Below are 27,681 nucleotides of genomic sequence, written 5' to 3'. Positions count from 1 at the left end.
ATACAAAAAATTATAAGAGAATACCACAAAAAGCTATATGCCAACAAATTGGATAATCTAGAAGGAATCAATAAATTCATAGAATCATACAAGCTTCCAAAACAGAATTAAGAAGAAACAGAGAATTTGAATAGACCAATCAGCAGTAAGGAGATTGAAAGAGCAATCAAAAACCTACCCCCCGCAAAAAGTCCAGGACCAGACAGCTTCCCTGGAGAATTCTACCAAACATTCAAAGAAGACTTAATATCTATCCTTCTCAGACTCTTCCAAAAAATTGCAGAGGTGGGGAACCTTCCTAACTCATTCTACGAAGCCAACATTACCCTGATACCAAAACCAGACAGGGACAACACCCAAAAAGAAAATTATAGGTCAATATCTCTGATGAACATCGATGCAAAAATCCTCAACTATATACTGGCAAATCAAATACAACAATACATTAAAAAGATCATACACCATGATCAAGTGGGATTTATTCCAGGGTTGCAGGGATGGTTCAACATCCACATGTCAATCAATGTGATATACCACATTAACAAAATAAAGAATAAAAATCACATGATTATCTCAATATATGCAGAGAAAGCATTTGACAAGATACAGCATCCATTTATGATAACAACTCTGAATAAAATGGGTATAGAAAGAAAGCACCTCAACATAAAAAGGTCAAAAATGACAAACCCACAGCTAATATCATCCTCAATGGAGAAAACCTGAAAGCTATCCCTCCAAGAACAGGGACCAGACAAGGATGCCCACTTTCACCACTCTTATTTAACACAGTATTGGAAGTCTTAGCCAGAGCAATCAGGCAAGAACCAAAAAAAAAAAAAGGATCCAAATTGGAAAGGAAGAAGTGAAACAGTGACTACTTGCAGATGACATGATTTTATATATAGAAAACCCTAAAGAATCCACTAAAAATCTTTTAGAAATAATAAATGAATATAGTAAATTTGCAGGATGCAAAATAAACATACAAAAATCAGTTGCATTTCTATATACTAACAACGAAGTAGCATAAAGGGAATTAAGAATACAATCCCATTTACAACTGCAACAAAAAGAATAAAATACTTAGGAATAAACTTAACCAAAGAGGGGAAAGATCTGTACACCGAAAACTATGAAACTTTGTTGAAAGAAATTGAAGAAGACACAAAGAAATGGAAAGATAGTCTTTGCTCTTGGATTGGAAGAATTAACATAGTTAAAACGTCCATGCTTCCTAAAGCAATCTACAGATTCAACACAATCCCTATCAAAGTAGCAAAAACATTTTTCACAGAAATAGAACAAAGAATCCTAAAATTTATATAGGACACAAATGACCCCCAATAGCCAAAGGAATCCTGAGAAAAAAGAACGAAACTGGAGGTATCACACTCCCTGATTTCAAAATATACTACAAAGCTATAGTAACCAAAACAGCATGGTACTGGCACAAAAACAGACACACAGATCAATGTAACAGAATTGAGAGCCCAGTAATAAACCCATCCATCTATGGACAGCTAATTTTTGACAAGGGAGCCAAGAACATACAATGGAGAAAGGAAAGTCTCTTCAATAAATGGTATTGGGAAAACTGGACAGCAAAAGAATGAAAGTAGACCGTTATCTTACACCACACACAAAAACTAAATCAAAATGGATTAAAGTCTTGAATGTAAGACCTGAAACCATGAAAGTTCTAGAAGAAAACATAGGCAGTACACTCTTTGACATTGGTCTTAGCAGCATATTTTCAAGTACCATGTCTGACTAGGCAAGGGAAACAATAGAAAAAATAAACAAATAAATAGCTTCTGGGGCTGGCCTGGTGGTGCAGTGGTTAAGTTCGCACATTCCACTTCGGCAGCCCAGGGTTTGCCGGTTTGGATCCCCGGTGCGGACCAATACACTGCTTGTCAAGCCATGCTGTGGCAGGCGCCCCACATATAAAGTAGAGGAAGATGGGCACAGATGTTAGCTCAGGGCCAACCTTGCTCAGCAAAAAGAGGGGGATTGGCAGCAGATGTTAGCTCAGGGCTAATCTTCCTAAAAAAAAAAAAAAGAAAAAGAAAAAAAAGCACAGCAAAGGAAACCATCGACAAGATGAAAAGACAACCTAACAACTGGGAGAAGATATTTGCAAAGCATATATCTAATAAGGCGTTAATATCCAAAATATACAAAGAACTCAAACATCTCAACAACAAAAAAACTAAAAACCCAATTAAAAAATGGGAAAACATCTGAACAGACAGTTCTCCAAAGAAGATATACAGATGGCCAGTAGGCACATGAAAAGATGTTCAACATCATTAACTATCAGGGAAATGCAAACCAAAACTACAATGAGATATCACCTCACTCCTGTCAGAATGGCTATAATTAACCAGACAGGAAACAACAAGTGTCGGAGAGGATGTGGAGAGAAGAGAACTCTCATACTCTGCTGGTGGGAGTGCAGACTAGTGCAGCCACTGTAGAAAACAGTATGGGGATTCCTCAAAAAATTAAGAATAGAACTACCATACAATCTAGCTATTCCACTGCTGGGTATTTATCCAAAGAACACGAAAACACGAATGTGTAAAGATACATGCACCCCTGTGTTCATTGCAGCATTATTCACAACAGCCAAGACTTGGAAGCAACCTAGGCACCCATCAAGGGACGAATGGATAAAGAGGATGTGGTATATATACATAATGGAATATTACTCAGCTATAAGAAATGATGAAATCTTGCCATTTGTGACAACACGGATGGACCTGGAGGGTATTATTATGCTAATTGAAATAAGTCAGAGGAAGAAAGTCAAATACCATATCATCTCACTCATATGTGGAAGATAAAAACAACGACAAACAATCACACAGAGACAGAGATTGGATTGGTGGTCACCAGAAGGGAGTGGGGAGGGAGAAGGGTGAAAGGGGTGATTAGGCACATGTGTGGGGATGGATTGTAATTAGTCTTTGAGGGGCGAACATGATGTAATATACACAGGAATTGAAATATATAATGATGTACACCTGAAATTTATATTATGTTATAAACCAATGTTATTGCAATAAGAAAAAGAATTGCTAGGACAAAAAAGTTGTCCTTGAATTTAAGATTCTTAAAATGCCTTAAGATTAAAACATTTTATGATGATAGGGTCACTAAACAATTATCAGTTGAATTTTGTGGTATACACCAGTGCCTCCAAACTGGGGTACTCAGACCCTTGGGGTTCTTTTTCTGGCATTAGAGAGCTGTCCTTTCCCATTCGCCCTCTCCATAGTGCATCTCCCATTTCATCTAAGAAATGTAAACACTTTATCTTTCACAATTCTTACTGTTGCCGATTGCTTTGGGTTATAAGGCCCTGCAGGATACAATCAATTTGAAATACTTACTAGAGAGAAATCTTTTAATTGGTGAAATCAAGGACCACTCCACAAATCTTCCTTTCCTTTTCTATCTTGTACATATTTCTGTTAAATGGCATGGCATTGGAAATGGGGATATTCTGGCTCCTTTGTGTTCTGAAATCAGAAATATATTAACTGTGGGCCATGGGTCTGACTTTCATTTAATGACCTACTTACCCATCGCTATTATCAAGAAATGCATAGCTCTTGAGAATTTGATGAATTTAAGCAAAGAATGTTGCTAAGAAATAATGAAAACTAAAAATGGCCCCCGCTTGGCGTCCTCCCCACCAACATATTTCACATAAATTGTTCTCAGTGCTTATCCCTAGGTTAGTCATTAGCCAGAAAGGAAAGCACGTGTGAGCAGCCCAAGTAGAATAGGTTTTAGATAGTTAATAATTAAAATGTAACTGGAATATTTGTAGGAACTATCAAATTTTCAAGTTACCTTGGATAAAGCCTATGGATAAAATTTTTGTGTGGTTTCTTTTAGTTTAAATCTGCATTATAATCATAACAGTAAATATATATTTAAACCACAGACAATGCTTATCTTATTTCACTATAAAATGTTTAATTTTGTCTACCTCCTGATATAAAAAACACAGTGGTAAAAACTTGATGAAAAGTTTATGAACCACATAGTCTTTTGTGCATATAACTTTTTCTTTATTTACATAAAACCTGTTTGATCACAATGTCTCAAAATTAATGGTGCTATTTGTTAACCTCATACATTACTCTTATTTAATTTTTCCTGTTAATGTGTTTTCTATATTATTTGAGAATATTCAGTTCTTTTATAAAAGGCAAGAGGGCAAAAGGGGTAGATAAAACTCACAAGAAGTGTTAAGCATCATAAGAAAGCTAGCAGTCCATGAGATACAGGCAAAATTGATAGGACATGTTTGAGATAGAAAATGGGCAAACAGCTTGTGAGACTCAGGCAGAATTAGTGTGTTAAATACAGATAGTAAGTAACCTGTAAGACATGTTGAAGAAAGAACAAATCGAATGCGTGATGGAACAAGCAAGAGTGTTGCTTACAGATACAATGACATGGAAAGACCATGTCACAAAGTAAGATGATGCCACTACTGGGCATCCTTAAATTGGTCATCCATTGGAGGCTCCCAGTGTGATCCTATTCTGGTCCCACATGTGCTCTGCCTAAGAAGCTCAGTCAGTCAAGCCCCAGAGCTATCGAGCAGGCTAGTTGCCAAGCTATCGTTGTGCCTGGGCATCCTTGTCCTGAGTCTCTTGGATGGAGCTAGTATTTGTATTGGTTCTAGGTACTTTCTGTCTGCAAAACCCTCTCTTCAAATCTCAACTCTGATTTCCATAACTCCATCACTACTGGAGAATATTGATGCGGGGGAGACAACGTGTGAACAGTGTGTGACCCCAAATTTGGGTAGTGTGGTATTTCCATTCTGGACTACAGGATATCTTTTCCTGGGCACTGGCCACTTGAAGCTTCCTTCCTGGGCCATTTCAACTACCAAGAAATATTTAAAATTATACCTTATTACTGCATTGGTATAAAGACTAATATATTCCAGGCTGGATTACATTTTTTCTTCCTTTGATTTTAAAAGAAATTAAAACAGTTTTGGGGGCCCTAGGCACTATGTCTACGGTGCCTAATGGAGTTGTTCCTGGTTCCATCCGCTTGTACCCCATCCTAAGTATGTTAGCTTACTCTATCTCTTTCCCTTGCTTCTCACTGTGCTGTAAGTTGATTAAATCAACCTGTGTGATTCAAGAATTTTAATTTGGTTGCTGGTGCTTTCTGTTCCGTGACCTTTGAGATAGCTTGCCTGACAGCACAGTTGGAGGCCGCCATTGCATCCAGGTAATTCCCTCCATAACAACATTCTCCGAAGCCAAACATTTGCGTTTAGTACAAACATGCACATCCACCTGACAGAGTAACATATGGCCTTTTATTCTAGGCCTCCCTTCATAAAGAACTTACAATTTTAACTATACATTAAATTTTGAACTATAGCAAGTTAAGTATTGAAAAACAGCAAATAGATTTATGCTTGATTTTATAACAAAAATCCATACATTAATGATATTAGATTTATATAATTTTAATCTTGACAACTTTAGTAATTTATTTTACGATATTGCAAGCTTACCATTGTGATATGTGTCTTTTTCAGTGGATTTTGTAATTAATGCGTTTAGTGGATAAAAAAAATTGTCAGAGTTTGTTTTTCCCTGGCAGTAATTCTGATTTGATTGAGTAACTTGATAAGGCAGACTGGCTTTGCTAACTAGGTTATGTGGTAGATATTTTTCATAAATATGTAGATCCAAGATTTTGACTATATATATATTCTACATATATGTCATATATTTATATATATAATTAGAAAAACTATATTGAAATTTGGAAATTTATTTTCATAGCATATTGGATTAAACAAGATAACAACAATAACAAAAAACTCACGTCAAAGTGGCATCTGTCTTGGTTTGAACTGCCTTCCTCTCTGCACTTGGCTGTGACCCAGCTTCAAGTTCTTCTGCGGTAGGCCCCTGAAGATGTCCATGCCTTAATCCCTGGAAACTGTGAATATGTTACATTACATGGCAAAAGGGACCTTGCACTTGTAATTAAGGTTATGGACCTTAGAATAAGGAGAGCATCCTGGATTATTCAGGTGGGCCCAATCCAATCACACAAGCTTTAAAAGCAGTGAACTTTCTTCAGCTGGAGACAGAAGACAGAGGGATTTGAAGCATGAGAAGCATTTTACTCGCTGTTATTGGCTTTAAAGATAAAAAGAACTATGATCCAGGCTCTTGAAGCTGAGAAAAACTTCTGGCTGACAGCCACCAAGGATACAGGGACCTCAGTCCTACAACCAAAAGGAACTAAATTCAGGCCCTGAATGGGCTTGGGAGCACGTTCTTTCCCAGAGCCTCCACGGAAGAGCTGAGGCTGGCCAACACTTTGATTTTGGCCTTGAGATCCAGGAAGAGAGAGACCAGGCAAGCTCATCCTACCTACAGAAGTGTGACATAATAAATTTGTGTTGCTTTAAGTCACTAAATTGGTGGTCATTTGTCAAGGCAGCAATAGAAAACGAATATATACCCTCCTAACTTTCAAGAGAGTGCCATGCTTGCAGCTGGCTTATTTGCTTGCTTGTTTTATTCCCTCTGGGAAAGTAGTCCTTATAGAGAAAAATGTGACTGTACATGTTTTAGTCACACTGTCTTATTGTTATACTGACTCTAGTAGCATTCATTTGAAATGAAATGTAATTAAAAGAGATTACTTTTAAAAATCTTCTTATCTGTCTATCTATCATCTATCTATCTATTTTAATGGCCCAGGTGACTGGGCAGGGGAATCTTGGAGAGGCTTCCTGTTGAGAAGATCAGTGGTTACATCTCTGGAAAATGACTCCACTGACCCTTGACTCAAGATAATGTAACAGAAGACTAGGTTCTTCATAATGGAAGGGAGGAATGAAACATTCCATTAATAAACAACTTTAGCTCCTAGCAGGTTACACATACCACAGATTGCAGAAGAATATTCAGGTGTTCTCTACTTCAGGTTTGAGTCTCATTCTTGAGTCTATTGCTGATTCACGGTGGGAGGGAAGATTTGTGAGTGGTTTCCATTCTGTACAATTCGTTCTAGACTCCTCCATGGTCCCAAGTCACGTCCTGGGTCTAGTGGGCAGTCTCCAATGTTCAATCTTCTTGCAGTATATTGGAAAAACTGTTACTGCACAAAATTGGGGTTCTCTGCCTGATGCACATAAACAAGCCAATTAATTATGGCATCAGGCTTTGGGGGAAAAATCCGCTTTTGTTCTGTGTGATCGATCTGCAGGGAGACAGGTGGCATGTGCCCTCAGATCTGTCTCCCAGATCCAGGATTTGGGGCAAAATTTAAGAGGTTAAGGAACAGGCTGGCATGCAGAAATTGTGGTGGGACAGGCTTTGATAGGTGGGCTTCAACCATTTGTGGTAAGGTTTTAAACATTTATGACAGGGTGGAGAAGGAATTTCCATACTAGATGTTCCTGAATGAGGGACCCCTCACTTCTGATGAGTCCAACTTTCAAGTTCCGGTCATGTCCTCGTGCTTGAGTTCCGGTCGAGGGAGGATCTCTAGTTCTGAGGTTGTTTCAGGTCACTATTTCTTCTTTTGCACATGGCCTGGCTATGTGATTTTGCAGAATTTCCCACAGGCAACTCTTAATCACCCTATTGAGAAGAGATGGGGTCAGTTGAACTGGAGGCCCTGGAGGGCCTGTGGTTACAAAGCCATCTCTCATCTTAGAGCCTTGTTTCTCCCTACCCAATACTCCCATTTAGTTCCTTGGTCCCAGGATCCTACCTCAGGGTCCCAGGATTCTTCTAAGCCTGGCTTCTGGCTAATCATTCGGTTCTATCTGATTTTCCTCTGGAAGAGAATGAAGTGATGGTGGTGAATGGGCAGGGAGCAAGGGGTGAGCTCTCCAGATCCTTTGGGTAGAGCCACAAGGCAAGCAGCCCTTGGATATAGCCAACATGAACTTCGTAATTCTAATGAATTAAGCTCAAAGAGTCTCTTATTCCCTTATTACCTTGGGCTAAATTGCCAAAAGCTATATTATTCTAGCTTTGTTACATGTCTCAACCCTAGTCAAGAATTGGGAAATGGAGAACAGAACTACAAGAAGTTAATGGAACTTGGAGAGAGAAAGCCTATGTGGACAGAGAAGAACTGTGACCTTCAGTTAACAAATGTTGTCAGCTCATGGCAACTCCACAGGGAGGGAGTTGGGGGGGATAAGTACTCTGACTTCTCTGTTCTCTTGCAGGGGCTCCCCACTCATTATACTCAACTAAGAGCTAAAGGGAAAGGCAACCCTTTTATAGTCTATGCAGGTCAGACGGCAGGGCACGGAGCAGGTTGGAGAGCGTACCTAGAGATAGAATGAAGGGTATCCAGCAGCCTTGAATAGTGTGGCACTAGAGGCAACCATAACTCCAGTTTGGCTCACTGGATAAGATCCTAAAGCTCTATAGGAGTAGGGGTTCAGATACAGAGAACATGGGTCCAGTAGTGACTATGCTCTTAGGAATCTAAAATGCTTACCTTGGAGTACTATGTCTGAGGAAACTGACAAATGGCATCACAAGTAATAGTCCTGGGGCACTGAGGGACATCCTGACAATTGCCTCAACTCCAAAGGATATATCTGTGAGTATTTCAGTGAAAGCTCTGTCCTTATTCACGACTATGGCACTCAGGTCCCCTGAAAACAGGATACGTGTGTGTGAGAGAGTGTGTCCATGCACATGTGTACACATGTGCTTAATGCTGAAAAGTCAGGGTGTGGAGTGTATAAGACACATTTTGGGATTGTTGTCTTATTCATAAATATTCCTTTTACTATGGGAATAGCCCTTGATTTATAGGAGTTGGTTTCTCAATAGCCACATTTGTCCTAAATAACACTGTCCCTTTAGCTACAGTTGAGTGATTCAGGAATGGGTACCTGACCTATGTCAAGCTAATTTGAATCCTTCCCTAGTATCTTTCTAACTGGAAGTATGAAAAAATAAACTTTCTAGTCTAGGGGAAGGAGGTATTACTAAATGGGATATTCAGCCACTGTTGGATGTCCTAATTCCTGCCTCGTGGAAGAAGTCATCAGCTTTGAGAGGAAACAAAGTTGACTCCCAGGAAGCAGAGGCAAGACACAGAGAGTCCAGGAAGTGGTCAGTTTCAATTGTTCTTGAATTCCAGTTGCACTTCTGACCTTGCCATTTGATTGTTCAATCCTTTAATAATGTAAGTTACTCCAGTATTCTTTCAATAAATATTCCTTTTTTTTGGTCAAACTTGCTTGAGTTGCATTTCTAACAGAGTTCTGACCAATACAGTTAATAGTTCATGATGAGGATTATTTTAAGCTGGTTACTGTTAAAAACTGCAGACAGGGAGGAGGCTCTGAGGAGTGGAATTTGCTTGCCCTTTGATGAGAGACATTTGCATTTGTGAAGGAAGTTTCCATCTGTGGGGGGTGTCTCCCTCTCTGCACCAGGAGGAAGGGGGGATAACCTTATCTCTGGAAACTCTTAATGGGGATGGCAAGGACTTAAGTTTTGTTTATTGTGCTTGTCTGGTAACCTCATGTAGCTGACTCCCCCCACCACCAACATCCTCTTTTGTCTTTAGCTGAAGATAATATTTAAGGTGGTGGCTTCTGCCATTTACTTAATTCAGTTTGATTCTTATCTAAAAGTTATAAGACCACCCAATAACCAGACCCCACTGGCACTGATACCATTTTAACAACTCTTTTTTACATATTCTTTCCTTTGTCTTGTAAAGAGATTACTCACATACCTATGCCTTAAATTTAGCCCTACCCTCAACTCATGTTTGCAGCAGCAGCAGCAGCAGCTCTTTACTGCCCACGGGTCCTGTCCCCATGCTATTCCACACTATTCTCTAAATAAAAGAGCACTACTGCCAGACCTTGAGAGTCCAAGAAATCTTTCTTTTGACTCTTTGGCTCGCTGACCCTGCATCATTTCATGTTAATTCTGCCATACGAAGTACAGATTATGGTAAGTATCAAGTGTTAGGAAGTCAGAAGCTAGAGAGATCCTTATGGATGGGGAGGTAAGTTGAGAAGCTTGACTAAAGCTTTGACTTAGATGGATGGGGAAGATTCTCAAGTTGCAGAATATGTCAGGCAAGGAGAATAGCATGTCCAAAAGGATGGTGGTCCCAATCCCAAAGACATATTTACAAGACAAAGATACTACCTTATACCCACTAGGATGGCTATAATAAAAAAGGAGACAATAACAAGTGTTTGCGAGGATGTGGGCAAATTGGAACCCTCGGACATTGCTGGTGGGATTGTAAAATGTCACAGCCACTTTGGAAAACAGTTTGGCAGTTCCTCAAAATGTTAAACATAGAGTTACCAGCAATTCCATTCTAGATACATATACAAGAGAACGAAAACCCATGTCCACAGGAAACTTGTACACAAATATTAATAGGAGTATTATTCATAATAGCTGAAAAGTGAAAAAAATCTAAATGTCCATTAACTGATGAGCAGATAAGCAAAATGTGAAGTAGCCATACGATGAAATATTTTTCAGCCATAAAAGAAATGAAATACACGTGCTACAACATGGATGAACCTTGAAAACATCATGCCAGGTGCAAGCAGCCAAATACAAAAGCCCACTTATTATATGAATCCATTTATATGAAATATCCAGAATGGGCAAATCCATCGAAATGGAAAGTAGATTAGTGGTTTCCAGGGACTGAGGGTGGGGAGAATGGAGAGTGACTTCTAAAGGGTATAGAATTTCTTTTTGGGGTATCAAAAATATTCTGCACCTAGATAGTGGCGATGGTTGCACATCTCTGTGTATATGCTGAAAACCACTGAATTGTACACTTTAAAATGGTGAATTTTATAGTAAGTATGTATCCATAAAGCTGATACACACCCATTTATTAGCTCAATAAAGCCATTAAGAAAACATTGATTAGCTCTCAGTTCTGCAGGTCAGAACTCCAGCACGGGCGGCTGGGTTCTTTGTTCCGGCAGAGGTGAGCCCGTTGTTTGGCTGTGTTCTCACCTAAAGCTCTCAGAGGGCTCTTCCAGGCTCACTCCTGTTGTTAGCAGAATCCAGTGTCTTGAGGTGGTAGAACTGGGGTGGCTGTTTGCTTGCTGGCTGTACACGGGGGCTGTTCCCTTCTGGAAGCTGCCTGCCTCCCTTGTTGTGTGGCCCCTCCATTTCCAGGCCAGCAATGATGCATCGAATACTTATCCTTCAAACCCCTGACTTCTGTTATCATCTGAAGAAAAGCTCTGCTTGTAAAGAGCTCATGTGATTCAATTAGTTTCTGTCTTAAGGTCAATTGACTTGGTACTTGAGACTTTGATTACACTTGTAAAATCTCTTCAAGACAGTAGCTCTATTAGCATCTGAATGAGTAACCAGCGGGTGGTAATCTGGGGTGTGTGTATATGTGTGTGTGTGTGTGATCTTCAGAATTCTGCCCACCACAACCCATGTGTTGACAAAAATAATCCATAACCAATCTCTAAATGAAAATTGGACTGAGTTTAATCTGAGCCAAATGTGACGACCATATACCCCAGGGCCTTCCTCCCCCAAGGAAGGAAAGGCATCAAAGAAGTGGGGTGTACAGAGTGGTTATATACCCTCAAAGAGGATGTTCCACATATGATCGAAATGTCCCTTTTACAATAGTCATGAGACTGCTCTGTCTGCACAGAGATTGATGGACACAGCAGGTAGTAGGTCTGCTGTTTCTGTGGACACAGCAGGATGGCAGGTCTGTTGTCTCTAGCTGGGTGGTCACAGGGTGGGTGCAGCAATCAGTTCCTAGCCTAAGGAGAGATGCTTATCCTTAAGGAAATACCAGTGTGGGGCAAGTTGCATCTTTATCTCAAGGGCATTTGTTCTTGCCTTTGGGACATAGCAAATGCTTAAAGCAGATATATACAATGCATGCTCATCGGCCATGTCAGGCCCTTTTGGAAAAATAAGGTCAGACCGAATTAGGTTTACACCAAATGGCTTCCTCATATACTCCAATATATCCTATTCTTGGGATGAGGGTGACCGTGACCTTTATTTACCTCAAGTTTCCATGTCACTGAGGTTCTGTCCAGTGTTTTGACTTCTCCCACTGGGCTTCAGCACCGTCTCTCAGGAACAGTTCACATGAACATCTGGTGGTGTTTGGCTCCAACCTTGGCCTCAGAGGGTCGTGTCAGACTGTAATGCCTTAAGTGAGTCAAAATGCCTCCTTATGAAGGTCCTATGAGGGGGGTACTGGTGGTGGAGCTCCAGGCCGCACAGCCTGCTATGACTGTGGTTCCCTGGGGTTTCTCCCTTGGTGACGAGAGAGTTGGGGAGCAGTAGTGTCTAGCCCTGTCAATGCAGCCCTGACCTGGGGTCTTGCCAGTGCTGTTCCAGGCGGCTCTGAAATCACCTCTCCCTGTTTTCCTGATTGGGATCTCCGTCATTTCAGGCTGCTGAAAACCCCAGGACTAATCTCTATGGCACTAAATGTTTGCTGTGGCGGGGTGGTGTTTATTTGGGGGCACAGGAGGGGTTGAGAAGCATCATGTGGAAACAGAAAAAAGAGAAGTCACATTTTCTAGTACAGAATGAAATGCCCACATCCTCTGTTACGTTTCTTTGAAATCGTTCACTAAAAAGTCACGTCCCGGCAATAGGCAGTAAGTACCAGTGGAATGAAGAACCTGAGTGAAGGCTGTGTCAGGTGCCCTAATGTGCCTGGTTTATGAATGTGCCACAGGCCTATTTCCTTTTAAATTGTTTTCTTGGAGTCAAAATACAGACTCTCTCCTCCAATTATGACTAATAGTGGATTTCATTATTCACAGACTAGCAAAGTCCCTAATTCTGAAGAAGGTTACAGACACAGGTACACATTAATTCTGCTCCATTTGGAGCCCAAGAAAGATGACTGACAGGCAGGCTGGCTGCTCTCTGGGCCCTCACTGCTGAAGCCTAATCTTTCCACGCGGATGCTGAACAGGCCTTGTGCAATCCTAGTGAGGCTCCCAGTGAATGTTTTCTTTCTCAGAATAATCAAATTTCGAGAATGTGCTACAGGAAAGAGCTGTCAGGTTGCATTAGGCTAGCTCTGTGACTTACATGGCAATTGTCAGGTAACTCAATTGCTGGGGCCCAATCATTTGCAGGCATCCTTTAGTTCACTTAGGGTTAAGAGAATGAATGATTAATAAAATGTCCTATTTGGGATTGTTCAAGGCAAGCAAGGAACTGCGGTGCATCCGATGGTTCATGGGAGCTGGGGGCGCTGACTGCTAGGATTAGAACAGGTATCCAAAGCCTGCATGATCCCGGAGGAACGCTTATGATTAAGTTATACAGTGCCCTATAGTTCACGAAGCACTCTCACAGTCTTTCTTGACTCTTAGGGCAATCTTTAAGGTATGTATTATTATTATTATCTCCATTTATAAATGAAGATATTACAGATCAGAAGCAGTGCCTCATTCAGGGTCACTTGGTTGGTTTGTAATAGAGTGGAGCAAGAAACTGAACTTAAGCTCCCCTTCTTTCACCTCCCCCACAAAAAAATATGTTCAAGTCCTAACTCCCAGTACCTCTGAATGTGACCTTATTTGGAAATAGGGTTGTTGCAGATCTAATTAGTTAAGATGAGGTCCTATTAGAGTAGAGTGGGCCCCTAATCCAATATGTCTGGTGTCTTTATAAGAAGAGGAGAGAGACACAGAGGGCAGATGCCATGTGAAGGCACGGAGACACAGGGAGAACTCCATGTGAAGATGCAGGCAGAGATTGGAGTGACGCGTCTACAAGCCAAGGAATGCCAGGGATTGGCAGACATTGCCAGAAGCTAGGAGAAGTATGAAACAGATTCTCTCTCACAGTCCTCAGAAGGAACCAAACCAGCTTAGACTTCCAAGCCTCCAGAACTGTGAGAAATAAATTTCCGTTGCTTTAAGTCACTCAATTTGTGGCACATTGTTAAGAAACTAATCCAGCTCCTAAGAATAATAAGTTTCCACTTACAGTGCCCTGACTGTGGGCCAGGTACTTTACATATACAATCATGAAATCTTTTAGGAGCCCTTCAAGGTATGTTATTATCAATGACCTTTTTGTGACTTAACTAGGTCAAATAACTAATAGATGGTGGAGCTGGGATTCCAGCCCTAGGCCTGAATTTAAAACTATGCTTTGTCCACCATGTCCCTAAGCCATGATGGTGTCCAAATTACTTGTGGAGGGTAACTCCCAACTCTTTTGGGCTGCCCCTTTATTCTAGGTCTCCCAGGAAACTGCTGACTCAGTTTGAACTCCACCGTGCTAACTTGCACGCGTTTGTTACGAAGAATCACAAAACAGTGACTGATACACAGAAAAAGCTCAGTATTTGTTCAATGAACAATAATAAAAACTCCTTAACCTGTAACAGTGCATCAAAATTTATGAAATATTTTCACATAGATTCTTTTCAAGTTGCTTAAAAAATAATTTGAGGGGCTGGCCCGGTGGCATAGTGGTTATGTTCACACATTCCACTTCAGTGGCCCAGGGTTTGTGGGTTCAATTCCCTGGTTTGGACTTATACATTGCCCATCAAGCCATGCTGTGGCAGCATCCCACATACAAAATAGAGGAAGATTGGCACAGATGTTAGCTCACCGACAATCCGCCTCAAGCAAAAAGAGGAAGATTGGCAACAGATGTTATCTCAGGGCCAGTCTTCCTCATACACACACAAAATAATAATAACACTAATAATAATAATTTGAAGGCTGCTATACATGTACTCCTGCATTTTTTTCTTTTTAATTTTTTTCAAAGATTTTATCATGTTGTCCTCAACCAGATAGTAATCTTCCAGAAGCTAATGAATATTTTCTTTTCTTTCTCCTTGAACGATACTGGTTCTTCAAGGGGTTTCACTGGATGTGGATTTATGGTCTTGAAACGATCACCCATATCATTCTGAAAAAGGTTACAAAGAATGAATTGGATAATCTCCACATAAAAATCAAGACTAGAACTCTCAATTTTTATCTCCCAAATCACAGAAATCAATGCTAATGTTTCCTGAGTGTTGCTGTGAACCGTTGAAAGTTCTCTCTCACCTTTAATAGACTATGAGGTGAACCCTAACACCATCGTCCCTCTGCTCCATCAGACTCCGGGATAGGGAGGGATCAGCCACCTGTTCAGCTCTTCATAGGTTTTGGGGTCCAGGAAGGTGAGAAATTCCCCCCAGAATATTGACATAGACCAGGACAGCCTTTCCAGGATTCAAGTTGCGCTACAGCCATGTTCTTATCTATTGTAGTGTTTGGCCTTCTTGGATGACCATTAAATTCCTTACCAGTTTTAACATGTCATGGCTCATTTTTCTTCTCTCCAGTCTTAGTTTTCAAGATGTTCTTGTCTTACATGGATCCCCGAGGCAGCTTATTAAAGTGGAGATAGAATGACGTATTTGACAGTCTTTTACAAATTTTGATGAGTTACACCTTGTATTAGTTTGCTCAGGCTGCCCTAACAAAGTAGAACACACTAGGTGGCTTAAACAATAGAAATTTATTTTCTAACAATTCTGGAGGCTAGAATTTCGAGATCAAGTTGTCAGCAGGGCTGTTTCTTTGAAGGCCTCTCTCCTTGGCTTGGAGATGGCCACCTTCTTCCTGTGTCTTCACATGGCCTTTCCTCTGTGTGTTTCTGTGTTCTAATCTCCTCCTTGTATAAGGACACCAGTCGGATTGGATTAAAGCTCACCCTAATTATCTCATTTAACCTTAATTACCTCTGTAAAGACCCTGTCCCCAAATACAGTCACATTCTGAGGTCCTGGCGATAGGACTTCAACATCTGAATTTGGGGGAACACAATTCAGCCCATAAACATACCTCCTGCACAGCCCACAGCCCACTGGGCTCTGCACTATTCTTCCAACCCCTGGGGGAAACCAGTTCCCTCTGCCTGGAATATCCCATCGGCCTCCTTGGCAGGTCCAGCCCTTCCTCCTTTCCAAAGTTCAGCTCAAATGTGGGAATCTTTGGGAAGTGCGTTTTGATCCCAACCATAAGGAATTCATCTCTCCTTCCAGGGCACTGGGCTCTTTGCTTATGCCTCTATCAGAGTAACACTATATCTTATTGATGTCTGCATCCCCGTAGGCCTAGGACAGGATCTGGCACATGGTAGGTGTTCAAGAAATAACTTGGTGAACTGCATTGAATGCCAGTTAATTAAACCAATGCTTTCCCTTTGTCTGACTCAGCCAAGGCACACCTTCATTTCACTGGCAGCAGAGCACCCTGGGGGTCCAGAAAATGGGAGGATTGACCACATCCCAACATTCCACTGAGACACTTAGAATAAATAAGTGTATTTGTCTTCCTTCCTGTATATTTTATGCTTAAGACATCTATTTGTGGAGATGTTTGAGGCAGCCTAACATTTATGGATGTTATCGTGAATGTTAAGCTACTTTCCTGATTTATAGATATACTTTGAATTTTTAATCAATATAAGGAAATCTATCCTACTCAGGAAGTCCGGAATATCATGCGGGTGATTATTTAAATTGCTCGTGTAGGAAGATAATGAGTGCAAAAAGAAAGTCTGCTATGAAAATGTGCAGAGATTATTTAAACAGGGCTGTATTTTGAAATGTATGGAATGTACATAGACATATATTTTGATCCTAACAATTTAACTTAAAATGGACTCCCTAAGGGTATTGGGGATTACGGCACAACTAAGCGAGCTGCTGTGTGGAATTATTCTCACTTTAGGGACTTTCTCTTACTCACAACACCTCGATTCCAAACAAGTGGGCCTTTATGAAATCTTAAAGCTAAAAGTGTGCCTCACACACTTCCCTTTTCCAGGTTAGCTGCTTGTGCAAGCCTGAAACAGCACCAAGCCAGGTGATGGAAAATCTTCTGTTAATAGCTCGAGCAGTGGAGCGTCCAACTCATTTATGCCTAGTCTAGAGGGTTCTGTATCTTACTACCTTTACAGCTGAGATGCCCATCTCTTTTAAAAAAAACTGACTTTGTTGCAATGTGCAGCTTTAAAAAAAATCCTTTGTTCCTTATACAAATCCCTTTGTTCTTTACATGAGTTCAGTAAAAGGTCTTTGAATGGATGAACAAATGAACTGAAAATTGAGCTCTTTTCCAGCACACTTTCGAGTCGTTGAAAGTAATTTAATTTCTCCTCTCTTCTTTTTCTTCTTTGATGACTTCACCATCCACCTAGTCTTCCAGCAAAGGCACATGGGGGTGCAGTTGATACCTCCTTCTCTCTTGTCTCCTACATCCTGTGAATAAGTTCCAATGATTCTTCACAAATCCATTATCTCTGTTCCATTCCCTCTGCCCCCTGCCCACCTCAGACCATCTCCTTTCATCTAGGCAGCAGCGTCTCACAGATTTGTTACAATATAGGTTTGACTGTGCGTGGCCGAGACCCAAAGTAACAGTGGCTTAAAAGACAAGACAGAAGTATTTTTCTCTGCCACATAATGATCCAGGCTGGTCTGGGGCCTCTTCCTCTGCAGGGGCTCAGATTCCTTCTACCTTGTTGCCCCACCATCTTTAGGCACTGCTCTCATCTGCGTGGCCCAAGATGGCTCACCATTGAACCTGAATTCCAGGAAGAAAGAAAGGGGAGATGGGAAATGAGAGGGTGTGTCCCTTTCCTTTAAGGTAGGACCGAGAGGTTTCACATGTAACTTAAACTCACATCCCATTGGGTGGGATTGGTCACACGGCCTCACCTCCCTGCAAGGAGACGGTTGGGAAATGTAATCTTCATTCTGGGCAGGCTTACATCCATGTAGAAATCCTGTCCTTATGTAAGAAGGAGCAATGGATATAGGTGGACAGCCTGCAGTCTCGACCTCATCTCTTAACTGGCTTTCCTGCTTCCTGCCTCACCAAATTGCCTCTTTTCTGCAACCCACGCCAAACGCAATCTGGGCACACCTCTCTCTGCTCAAAAGCATTCAACAAGCTCCTCACAGCCTGTAAATAAACTCATAGCCCCCAGCACAGACTGAAAGGTCTTCATGTTCTTGTTCCTGTCCACTTCACCTCTTATTTCTGTCCTCTTTGCACCTGATTCTCTAACAAGACTGAACTCTGTTATTTTTCCATGAATAACATGGTTTCGTGCCTCAGTTCCTTTGCACATGCTATTTCTAGTAGACTTTGAAGACCAAGCTCAGGAGTCACATCCATCAGGAAATATTTATTAGCCTTCCCTCTCCCACCCTTAATTAGGAGAATTAATTTGTCACTCCTTACACCTCATACCTGAACTTACATGTTCCATTTTTCCCTTAATATATTATGTAGTCATTTATCTCCTTTTCTATACAATGAACATTATCAGATTCACCTTATATCCTCAGAGTTCAGCACAATGTTTGCCACATAGCAGTTTAATAATTGCCTGTTTACTCTTGATTGATTGAATGAATGAACAAGTGACAGAATGATCACATCATGTCAGTCCTTGCTTATCACTTTGAACCTTTTACATGGGGTCTTCCTTAATAAAAACTGCTATTGAGCCCTTACTCTGATTGAGGTCCATTTACTTAGTTTGTGTTAGAGAATTAGCATAGTTATCTAACTTGATCTTTATAAACAGCCGTGTGAGATGGGCATTAGTACTCTCATCTTACAGATGGGAAAGTGAGGCATAGAGAATTTAAGTAACCCACCTCATTTCTTTCTTAATTTTTTTTTTTTTTGAGGAAGATTAGCCCTGAGCTAACATCTGCTGCCAATCCTCCTCCTTTTGCTGAGGAAGACTGGCCCTGAGCTAACATCTGTGCCCATCTTCCTCTACTTTTTATGTGGGATGCCTGCCACAGCATGGCTTGATGAGCGGTGCCATGTCTGCAGCCGGGTACCAAACCGGTGAACCCGGGCTGTCAAAGCGGAACGTGTGCACTTAACTGCTGCATCACCGGGCTGGCCCCTCTTTCTTAATTTTGACTGTAGGGAAAGTGGAGCGTGGAAGAAAGTGGAGTAGAGTTTTGCGTGGTATCGTATGCTGGTAAATATGTTGGACAGGCAGTTCCTGGGCTCTTGTCCAGCTCTGTGATTGATCAGCCTGAGTGACTAGGGACGTGTCACTTTCCGTCTCTGGGCTTCAGTTTTCTCATCTGTAATCACTGTTGGCTCAACGATCTCCAGCTTTCCTTCCAGATCTAAAAGTCAGTGTTTTTCTTGCTTTTCTAGTACAGCAAGTTGAAATGTAACCCTCCTCCACACCGACAAGCTACACTTGCACAGCTGTGATTTTGCTAAAAATGGACACTTTCGAAATGTTAAAACAGTGCATGGTAGAGAATAGTCAGTTTAGATCCAAAATTCCCCACTCTGCTAAAGGATTAACACTGAAGTAAAGCCTCAGATCCCTCTCAGTGCAAAATCCTCCCAGAATGGAGGATGTGAAATAGCATTGCTTTCACTGGAGCTTTTCTTTCTTTCTTTCTTTCTTTTTTTTTTGTGAGGAAGATTGGCCCTGAGCTAACATCTGTGCCAATTTTCCTCTGTTTTATGTGGACGCCACCACAGCATGGCTTGACAAGTGGTGCTGGGTCTGAGCCCGGGATCTGAACCTGCAAACCCAGGCTGCCAGAGCCAAGCATGTGAACTTAACCACTACGCCGCTGGACCCACCCCTCACGAAGCTTTTTAAAAGATAATGTCCAGATACATAGAGCCACCAAATACATTTTGGATCTGGGAGTATTGCAATTGAAATGTAGCCACAAATGCTCCCTGGATTCTCTGTGTGACATGAGTCCACAATGTGGGGAATGCTTTAAAACTCCAGAGCATGTTCTCAAATTCCATGCAGGTCTCTTCTTCCTTGAGTTATATCGGAAATCTTGAAGGGTCTATAATGCTATCACCCCTCCCTTTTCCCCACCTGAGTTCTGAAACAATTGAAAACAAGACAAAGTTGATCAGCTGATGACGATAAATATTTCACCTTTGTGATGTTGAAGGTGATGTCGGAGAATACGGCTTCTACTGGCGGCTAAGGCAACTTTCTAATACTGAACCCTGGAATCAGACAGACAGCCACCCAGCCCTGCTGGCCTAGCATGAGCCTTTTCCCCAGCAAGAGCATGAATTAAGCCTTCTCAATCTCTCCTTGCAAACTCATTACTGCAGAGATTGCTAGTTAGCCCCCAGATCTCTTCCTCCCTCCTTCTACAGCAATGCATCCCCCTACTTTTTAGTGGGGTCTAGTGGCTCCTCAGAATAAAGGCTGCATTCCCCAGTTTCCCTGCAGCCAACTGTGGCCATGTGACTTAGTGCAAGGGGGTGGGAGTAACAGGAAGCGTTGTGCTCCATTTCGAGAAGACTGAGGATCTGCACTTCTCTGCCTGGTTTCCCTCCTCCCTTCTGGCAATAAGAAGCTGGAATGTCTACTTGGACCATGAAGTGGAAACTAAATTTTGAGGATAGCAAACAGACCAGAAGGAGCCCGGGGCCGTGGAGACATCATACTAGCCTTGGACTACGTACCTCGGACTTTACTTCTTGGAGAGAGATGACCTTTATCTTGTGCAAGCCACTGTGATTTTGAATTTCCTGGCACGTCAGATTGAGCCCAATTTTTTAACTGATATCTTCTCCAATCAGATAAATCGTGCCATCTCCTTGGGCATGAGAGGTGTGGAGCAGCCTCGAGTGTTACACTAATTGATGTCCCTCCACATGGAAGGCAGTGTCAGGGAGCAGGGAAAAAGAGTTCCCCTCCTGACAAATTTATTTGTTCAACAAATAATTACATACCACTTGCTATGTGCCAAGTACTGCTCTAACCACTATGTGACTATTAATTTATTTAATACTCATAACAATCCTCTAAGGTTAGTATTAATAATATCTCCATTTCACAGATGAGGAAACGGAAGCACAGAGAGATTAGGTAACTTGCTCTAGGTCACATTGCTTGGAAGTGATGGAGGCTGCAATGCAGACCCTGACAGTCCAGCTCTAGAGCTCATGCTCTTCATCACTACACTAGGCGGCTTCTTTCAAGGGACAGGAGCAGAGATGCTTATGTTTCCTCAAGGAAGGAATGTTTGTGTTTAGGATAGATGAAGAGGTCAGAGAAAATGGTAGGGGTCGTCTGAGATGTCCTGGTGTCTGTGTATCCCTTCAGCAGGATGGGTCCGTCACCCCTAGACTATTGTACCACCATTGTAGTGGCTCAGTCTCTTTCTGTCACTACTTCTCATGCTTCTGCTCTCCTATTGCACTCACCTCCTAGCTGTTTCAATGCAGCTTCTTTCCACCACATCTTCTTATGCATGTCTTCTACTCCCTATGGCTTCTGCATTTTGTCTGCTCTGTGTGTACACATTTCTGCCTATCCTATTATCCAGTAACAGTACGGTCTTCTCCATACGAGAATTGGTGAGGTCAGCCAGTTATCCTCCTGAATGCTGGGGTGGGTAAGGCTTTTGCACCAGTCACACTCTTTGGAGGATCTGCCCAGCCCTCCAAGGTGACTAAGAGTGCCGCAGGCTGTGCCACACGCTTCAGGGACTCTCAGTCATACAGTTCCTCATTCAGTTTCTTCAAGCAAGAGACATGCCCAGCAGGGAGTTTGGGCATGCCATATTTGTTATTTTCTCTTTCTTAGTCTTTCTCTTTATATCCTATAAATGAGTGTGAGAAGGAGTCTGAATTGCTATCGTAATAGACAAAGCCATAAGCAGGATATTCAACTTTTGTATTTTCTTTTCCTGTATCTTGTCAAAAGAAAATCAAATGAGCTTTGGACATGCACTCAAAGCCATCTTCCAACTCTCACACCTACTCCATCTAGTCCCACCATTGCCCCAAGCTTCTTCACAGGTCGTCGGTCAGTCTATCAACAGTGGTCTTTGGATCAATGTCCACCCTGGTTCTGTCTGCTGTGATCGGAGCAGTTGGTTATAAAGAATTATGGGGACTGTAGTCCTGGAAGTCTCTCCAGGCATCATAGACCCTTCTCTAAGAATTGTAGCAGAGGACAAGGCATAACTTGTAAGGTTTGGCAAGAGGAAAGATCGGATAGATACCCTCAAGGTTTTGTAGGTTGAATAGAATTTTTGTATAACCACTGATTTCTGAAGTCTTCTTAGGGATTCTTGGTGTTTAGGATTTGAATTAGGAGTGGAAACAGGTACTAGACTGGAAGTCCCAATTCGAGCTGCCCGCCCAAGGAAGAGAGCAGGTCCCAGGCTTCCTGTCCTTTCTTCCCTTTTCTCCTCCTCCTTCATTTTTATTGTAGGCATACAGAAACGGATTAATTATAATCCTTGGTTCATGACATACTCTTATTATCGATTTGCAAATGGCTGGCTTTTATTTAGTTACTTATTAGTAACTTAATACTGGTGGGCTACATTTCAAAACAAAAGGTGAGATTTTGACAATAATCTTATCTACCTTAGTTTTCTACTGCTGCATAAAAAATTACCACAAACGTAGCAGTTTAAAACAACGCCTATATATCTCACAGATTCTGTGGAGCAGGAGTCTAGGCGTAACTTATCTGGGTCCTCTGTTCTGGGTTCTACAAGCCTTAAGTCACAGTGTTGGACAGGCTGTGATCTCATCTGGAAGCTTGACTAGGGAAGTTCCCTCAGGTTGTTGGCTGAATCCATTTTCTCGAGGCTGTGGAATTCATGGAAGCTTCCTTCTTCAAAGTCAGCAATGGAGACAAAGAGTCTGCTGCTTTGAGTCTCTGACCTCTAAATCCTCTGTTATGGGCTCACTTCATTAGGACAGGCCCACCCAGGATAATATCCCTTTTGATTACTTAAAGCCAACTGTTAAGGACTTTAATTACATCTTCAAAATTCCTTCACCTTTGCCATGTTGTATTGGTTAGGAGCAGGCACATTTAGGGGTTGGGTCATTATACAAAGATGTGGGTCATTGGGGGTCATTTTAGAATTTTGCCTACCACACTGCCTATATGGAATCCTTCCAATAGCCCGAGCAGCTAGCTCTCTCCCTCCAAAATCTAATATCCTTCCTTTGCTTCCCTTTTTTCTGTAGGTTTATTCACTTTTTGAGACTTGCTTTTTTGTCACTTAGTATTATGTTACTACAATTCATAGATATTGATATGTGTTTTTATAATCCATTTTTAATTGCTATACAATATTCCTTTAAATGGATTTTTTATATAATATCTTCATTCACTGTCATGTTGATGGGCATTTGGGTTGTTTTTTGGATTTTTTGCTATTGTGAACAATGCTGATGGAAACATATGTATACATGTCTACAGTTGTAGACGTATAAGAATATATTTTGAGAATATACATAGAATGGAAATGCTGGGACACAGGGCATATGAATGTTCAACTTTAGTAGATAATGTCAAACTTTTCAAAATTCACATTTCCATCAGCAGCAAGAGATCCTATGGCTCTGTTCATCTCTAATACTTGTCATAGGTAGATTTTTATCTTTTTTATTTTGTTTTTGCTGAGGAAGAATGATCCTGAGCTAATATCTGTGCCTATGCTCCTCTATTCTATATGTAGGATGCCTGCCACAGCATGGCTTGATAAGCAGTGTGTAGGTCTGTGCCCGGGATCTGAACCTGCGAATCCCGGGCCAGCAAAGCAGAGCAAGCAAACTGAACCAGTACACCACCGGTCAGCCCCAGACTTTTACATTTTTGCCCATCAAAGGCATGGAATTTGATACTCCATTCTGGCCTTAACTTGCATGTCCTTGCTCACTAATAATGTTTAATATCTCTTTATAAGTTTACTAGCCATGTGTTTCCTCTTCTGCGAAATATTTCTTCATATCTTTGCTTATTTTTCTATTGAATTGTTTGTATTGCTTTAGTATTTATTTGCAGGCATTCTTTAAATATGCACACAAAAAATGAGAGAATAACTTGTTTTAGGGTGAAATGGGCCCAATAACTGGTAAACATGGCAACATTCAGCTTTGAGTTGAGAGGCAGCATACTGTGGCGATGAAGCACACAGACGTTTGCACCAGATCGCCTGGGTCCAAAACTTGACCCTGATAAACTTGACTTTTTTTCTTTTTATTGTATGGGGTCCTTTTATTCTCGGCAGCAGAAATGATTCCTCCTTGCAGACCCGGAGCTTCGGGTCTGCAGAAAACTATATTCAGATGCGAGCATGACGATGGTGCACAGCAATCCCGGAGTAGTGGTTCTAGACAAACAGCACCACATGGAGGGCTCAGGCAGAAATGTAACGTGAGCACTGAGTCACAGACTGGCTCTTAGGTAAGTTGCAGATACTGCTGGGTTAGGAGGACAGATAGGGCGGTGTGACTATAATAATAGTGTGGCCATAGGCGATTTATTTAACCTCTATGCCTCAGTTTCCTTGAGGATCAGATGGATAGAGTAATGGTGTCTACCTCGTAGAGATTTTTTAAGGGTTAAATGAATTATAGAAAACACCGAGATCAGTGTCAAGCAAATAATAAGCACCATACTTGCTCAGAGTATTGTTTGAGCTGGATTTCCAGGTCCTGCTGGATGCTAGGCCAGTGTCCTGCTAATCAAATTCAGGAGAGTCACTTTTACACATCCCTAGACATGTATATTCTCCTCTCTCGACTCATTTCTAACAAGTCAAAATGGATTATTTTTTTCCTTCATGGATAACTTTTTCTTGAGTAGTGAATTAGTGGCTGATGGAAAAATATTAATTCAGGCTGCTGAAATACACATACACTAAATATAATACAAATAATGCATATAAAATAATATATCATACAATGCGTAATTCTGTCTCTAAGCTCTCTTCCAGATTTAACAGCTTGTGATTCTATAAGGGATGTTGAATCACTTATTGCAGACTGCACAAAGCTTGACAACGAGGCATGACGGAACTTCAACTGCACTTTCGTTGAGTCTGAAATCATATTCTGAAGCAACAGTCATTGTCTAAGTAAAACGAACTGCCAATTATTTGAATAAAGAGAAGTAGCATTGTCCTGTGTTAGCTATCTTTTTCCCCCCATTAATAAAGATCATTTGTTTCCATTTGTCCATCTCTCCTTCGTTCTGTAGGGACTTTCTTAAGATTGCTGAATCCATGGACGCTTTTATCCACCCCAGGTAGGCCGAAGGAGTCTGGTTCTTCTAGTGAATATATTTTTAGCAACAATTAAAGCTTATGTCTCCTGCTTTTCTGAGCAACTGGCATGCTCCAGCCTTCAGAACCACCTGTGTTCAGCCTTCGGGGAACCGCACTGCTTTGCTGATGTTTCAACTATCAAATGGAGGCACAGACACAGCAGGGTGTGTGAAGCTGGAGAAGGTAGCTAATTATGCTAATCAGGAATACTAATAATGCAAGATATACAAACAAAAACACTCTTACCAATTTCAAGGCATGATTCTTCCTCTCCTCTTCCTGCTCCCTCGCTCCCACCTCCTGCTCATCTGAAGGACATGATAGAAGCAGAAAGTGGGTCTCCTCCAGCACATGCTGGATGCTGAAAAGCAGAGAGGAAATTGGCAATGAAATCACCCACTGTTAAAAAGAGAAACACCACGTTTGTCTGCCTTAGAGCTGGACTTCCATCAAGGGAAACTGTAGAAGTGTATTTAACTAGAAGAAACTGGAGGAGTCTCTCACAGATGCTCAGGTCGAAGGTTAGGATAGGACCTTGTCAGGGACATTCGAGGCCGCTTCGCCTCCAGCCCAGAACAAGGGAGGACTTAACATGTGGGCAGGTAAGGATTGTCTCCATTGGGAGGACCAAACTCTTCTTTCCTGTCCTCCAAGTCAGAACACCCGACTACCTACTGTTCTCAGGAGGCGATGTCAGCTGATGTAAACCTAGTGCTCTTAGGTTAAGCCCCCAAATCAGTCTTAACATGGTCATTGGAAGGTATTCTGATTATCTATTGCTGGGTAATTAACTACTCCAAAACTCATTGGCTTAAAATAATTTATTTTTATCTGTCATGGTTTTATGAGTTGACGGGGCTCAGCTTGGCAATTCTTGCTTGGGATCTCTCATGCAATCGCGGTTAAGTAGCTGCTGGCACTGGAGTCATCAGGAGGCTCAAATGAGCTGGACATCCAAGATGGCCTCCTTCCTCACAGATCTGATGCCTTGGTGCTCTTCCACATGGCCTCTCTCTCCAGCTAAACAGCCTGGACTTCCTACTGGGTTGCTCAGGCTGCCAAGAAAAAGGAAGCAGCCTTGGCATCACATCACTTCTGCCACATTCTATTGGTCAAAGCAGTTAAAGGCCAACTTAAATTCAAGGAAATGGAATGGCATGTGGGTACCAAGAAGGAAGGAATTGATGGCACCATCTTTGGAGACAAAGTACTACAGCAGATACCCATCCCTCAAGAAGTCTCCCAGGAAATCTACCCTGTGAGAAGCACAGAGGCCATCAGTGCTGGGACTGGCAGAGACTCCTCACTAGTTAATCACTTTCCATCCTTTAGCTCTCAGCTGAAACATCAGTCTCCCCAGGATGGCTTTGAACTCTGTCATTGAATTAGATTCTCTTGCACTTTTCCTTCATAGCATTTATCACAGTTTGTGATTGCATATTTCTATGATTATTGCTTTAATGCATGTCACGAACACTGGACTGAAAACTCCATGAGGGCAGGCAGTCCTGCTTGCATACTCTCCATTGACTTCCTGTGCTCATTATGGTGCTAGCTTTCAGTAAAAGCTCAGGAAATTGTTGTGGCGGATCAGTGAATGGAAGAGTGGTTAATGTGAACACATCTGATCTTCCTATTCGGCTCCAGTGGTTCACGAAGAGGTTTCCATAAAGGGGAGTCAGAGTACCCTTTCATTAATTTATGATGCTTTAAAACCAATATTTGCTAAGCACCAAGCGTGTTCTAGACACTATGACAGAACATAGGGGTAGAACCAAGGACAAGAATGCAGAAGTGAACTCTACAGTCTATGTGGGAAGGCAGATTTGTAAACACACTGCTACAATCCAAGTAGAAAGTGCTAGAATGGGGTAGTGCAGGTTATCACGGTGTGTTGTATGCAGTGTGTTCTCTCTCTCCTGCCTCCCCTTCCCTCTTTCTCTCTCTCACGCACACATAGACATACACACAAGGAATTTCATATATAATTGCAGGGGTCCGTGGATTCTAGATTGAGAACTCCTGGTTTAGATACTGTAGCGTAAAACATACTGTACTCATATTTGCAGTTATATTATTTTGGGTTTATTTAGAATGACTGGGCAATGTTCTTCTTTGATGAGAGGATTAAAAATAAACTTGCTACATTTTAGATGTTCACAATACTGGAAAAGCTAGACTTTGTGTCAGAAGTGCTGAGGTCTATAACAGATTGAAAAGTTTCTAGAACATTCCCAAAGTCAGAGGCGGAGGTGAAGGTTTTTCCCTCTTGGACCTGCTTGCGTTTCGAATCGTGCAAACCAAACTTACCCTTGAATCTGCTCTGAACACAGTCCACACAAGTATTTACCTAAATGTGAATAAAATACAGAGCAGCCGCAAAACTGTCCAGCAACGCTGAAGTTTTATTGTCCCAGGCCAGCTGCCCATCACACTCTGAGAACCAGAGTGAACTTCTAATACAGTGGGGTGAGGAGTCTGAGTTTTGTTCTAAATGTG

At 41.6% G+C, this 27,681-nt stretch overlaps 1 protein-coding gene across 1 annotated transcript in view; it reads right to left on the bottom strand.

The window, feature by feature from the left end:
• GPR65 (G protein-coupled receptor 65) overlaps positions 1 to 27,681 on the bottom strand; it is a 122,179-nt gene that overhangs the window by 32,463 nt on the left and 62,035 nt on the right. Inside the window, exons 5-7 of the mRNA XM_070514159.1 lie at positions 25,429 to 25,543; positions 5,884 to 5,993; positions 3,402 to 3,530 (exon numbers count right to left, since the gene is read on the bottom strand). Of these exons, the coding sequence (XP_070370260.1) occupies positions 3,416 to 3,530; positions 5,884 to 5,993; positions 25,429 to 25,543 (340 nt within the window). The 3' untranslated portion in view covers positions 3,402 to 3,415. The remainder of the gene's footprint in view (positions 1 to 3,401; positions 3,531 to 5,883; positions 5,994 to 25,428; positions 25,544 to 27,681) is intronic.

Source organism: Equus asinus, chromosome 7 (assembly GCF_041296235.1).
Source record: "Equus asinus isolate D_3611 breed Donkey chromosome 7, EquAss-T2T_v2, whole genome shotgun sequence".
Lineage (NCBI taxonomy): Eukaryota > Metazoa > Chordata > Mammalia > Perissodactyla > Equidae > Equus > Equus asinus.
Note: the sequence above shows the minus strand (reverse complement) of the source record. Positions and strands in the feature narration are given on the sequence as shown.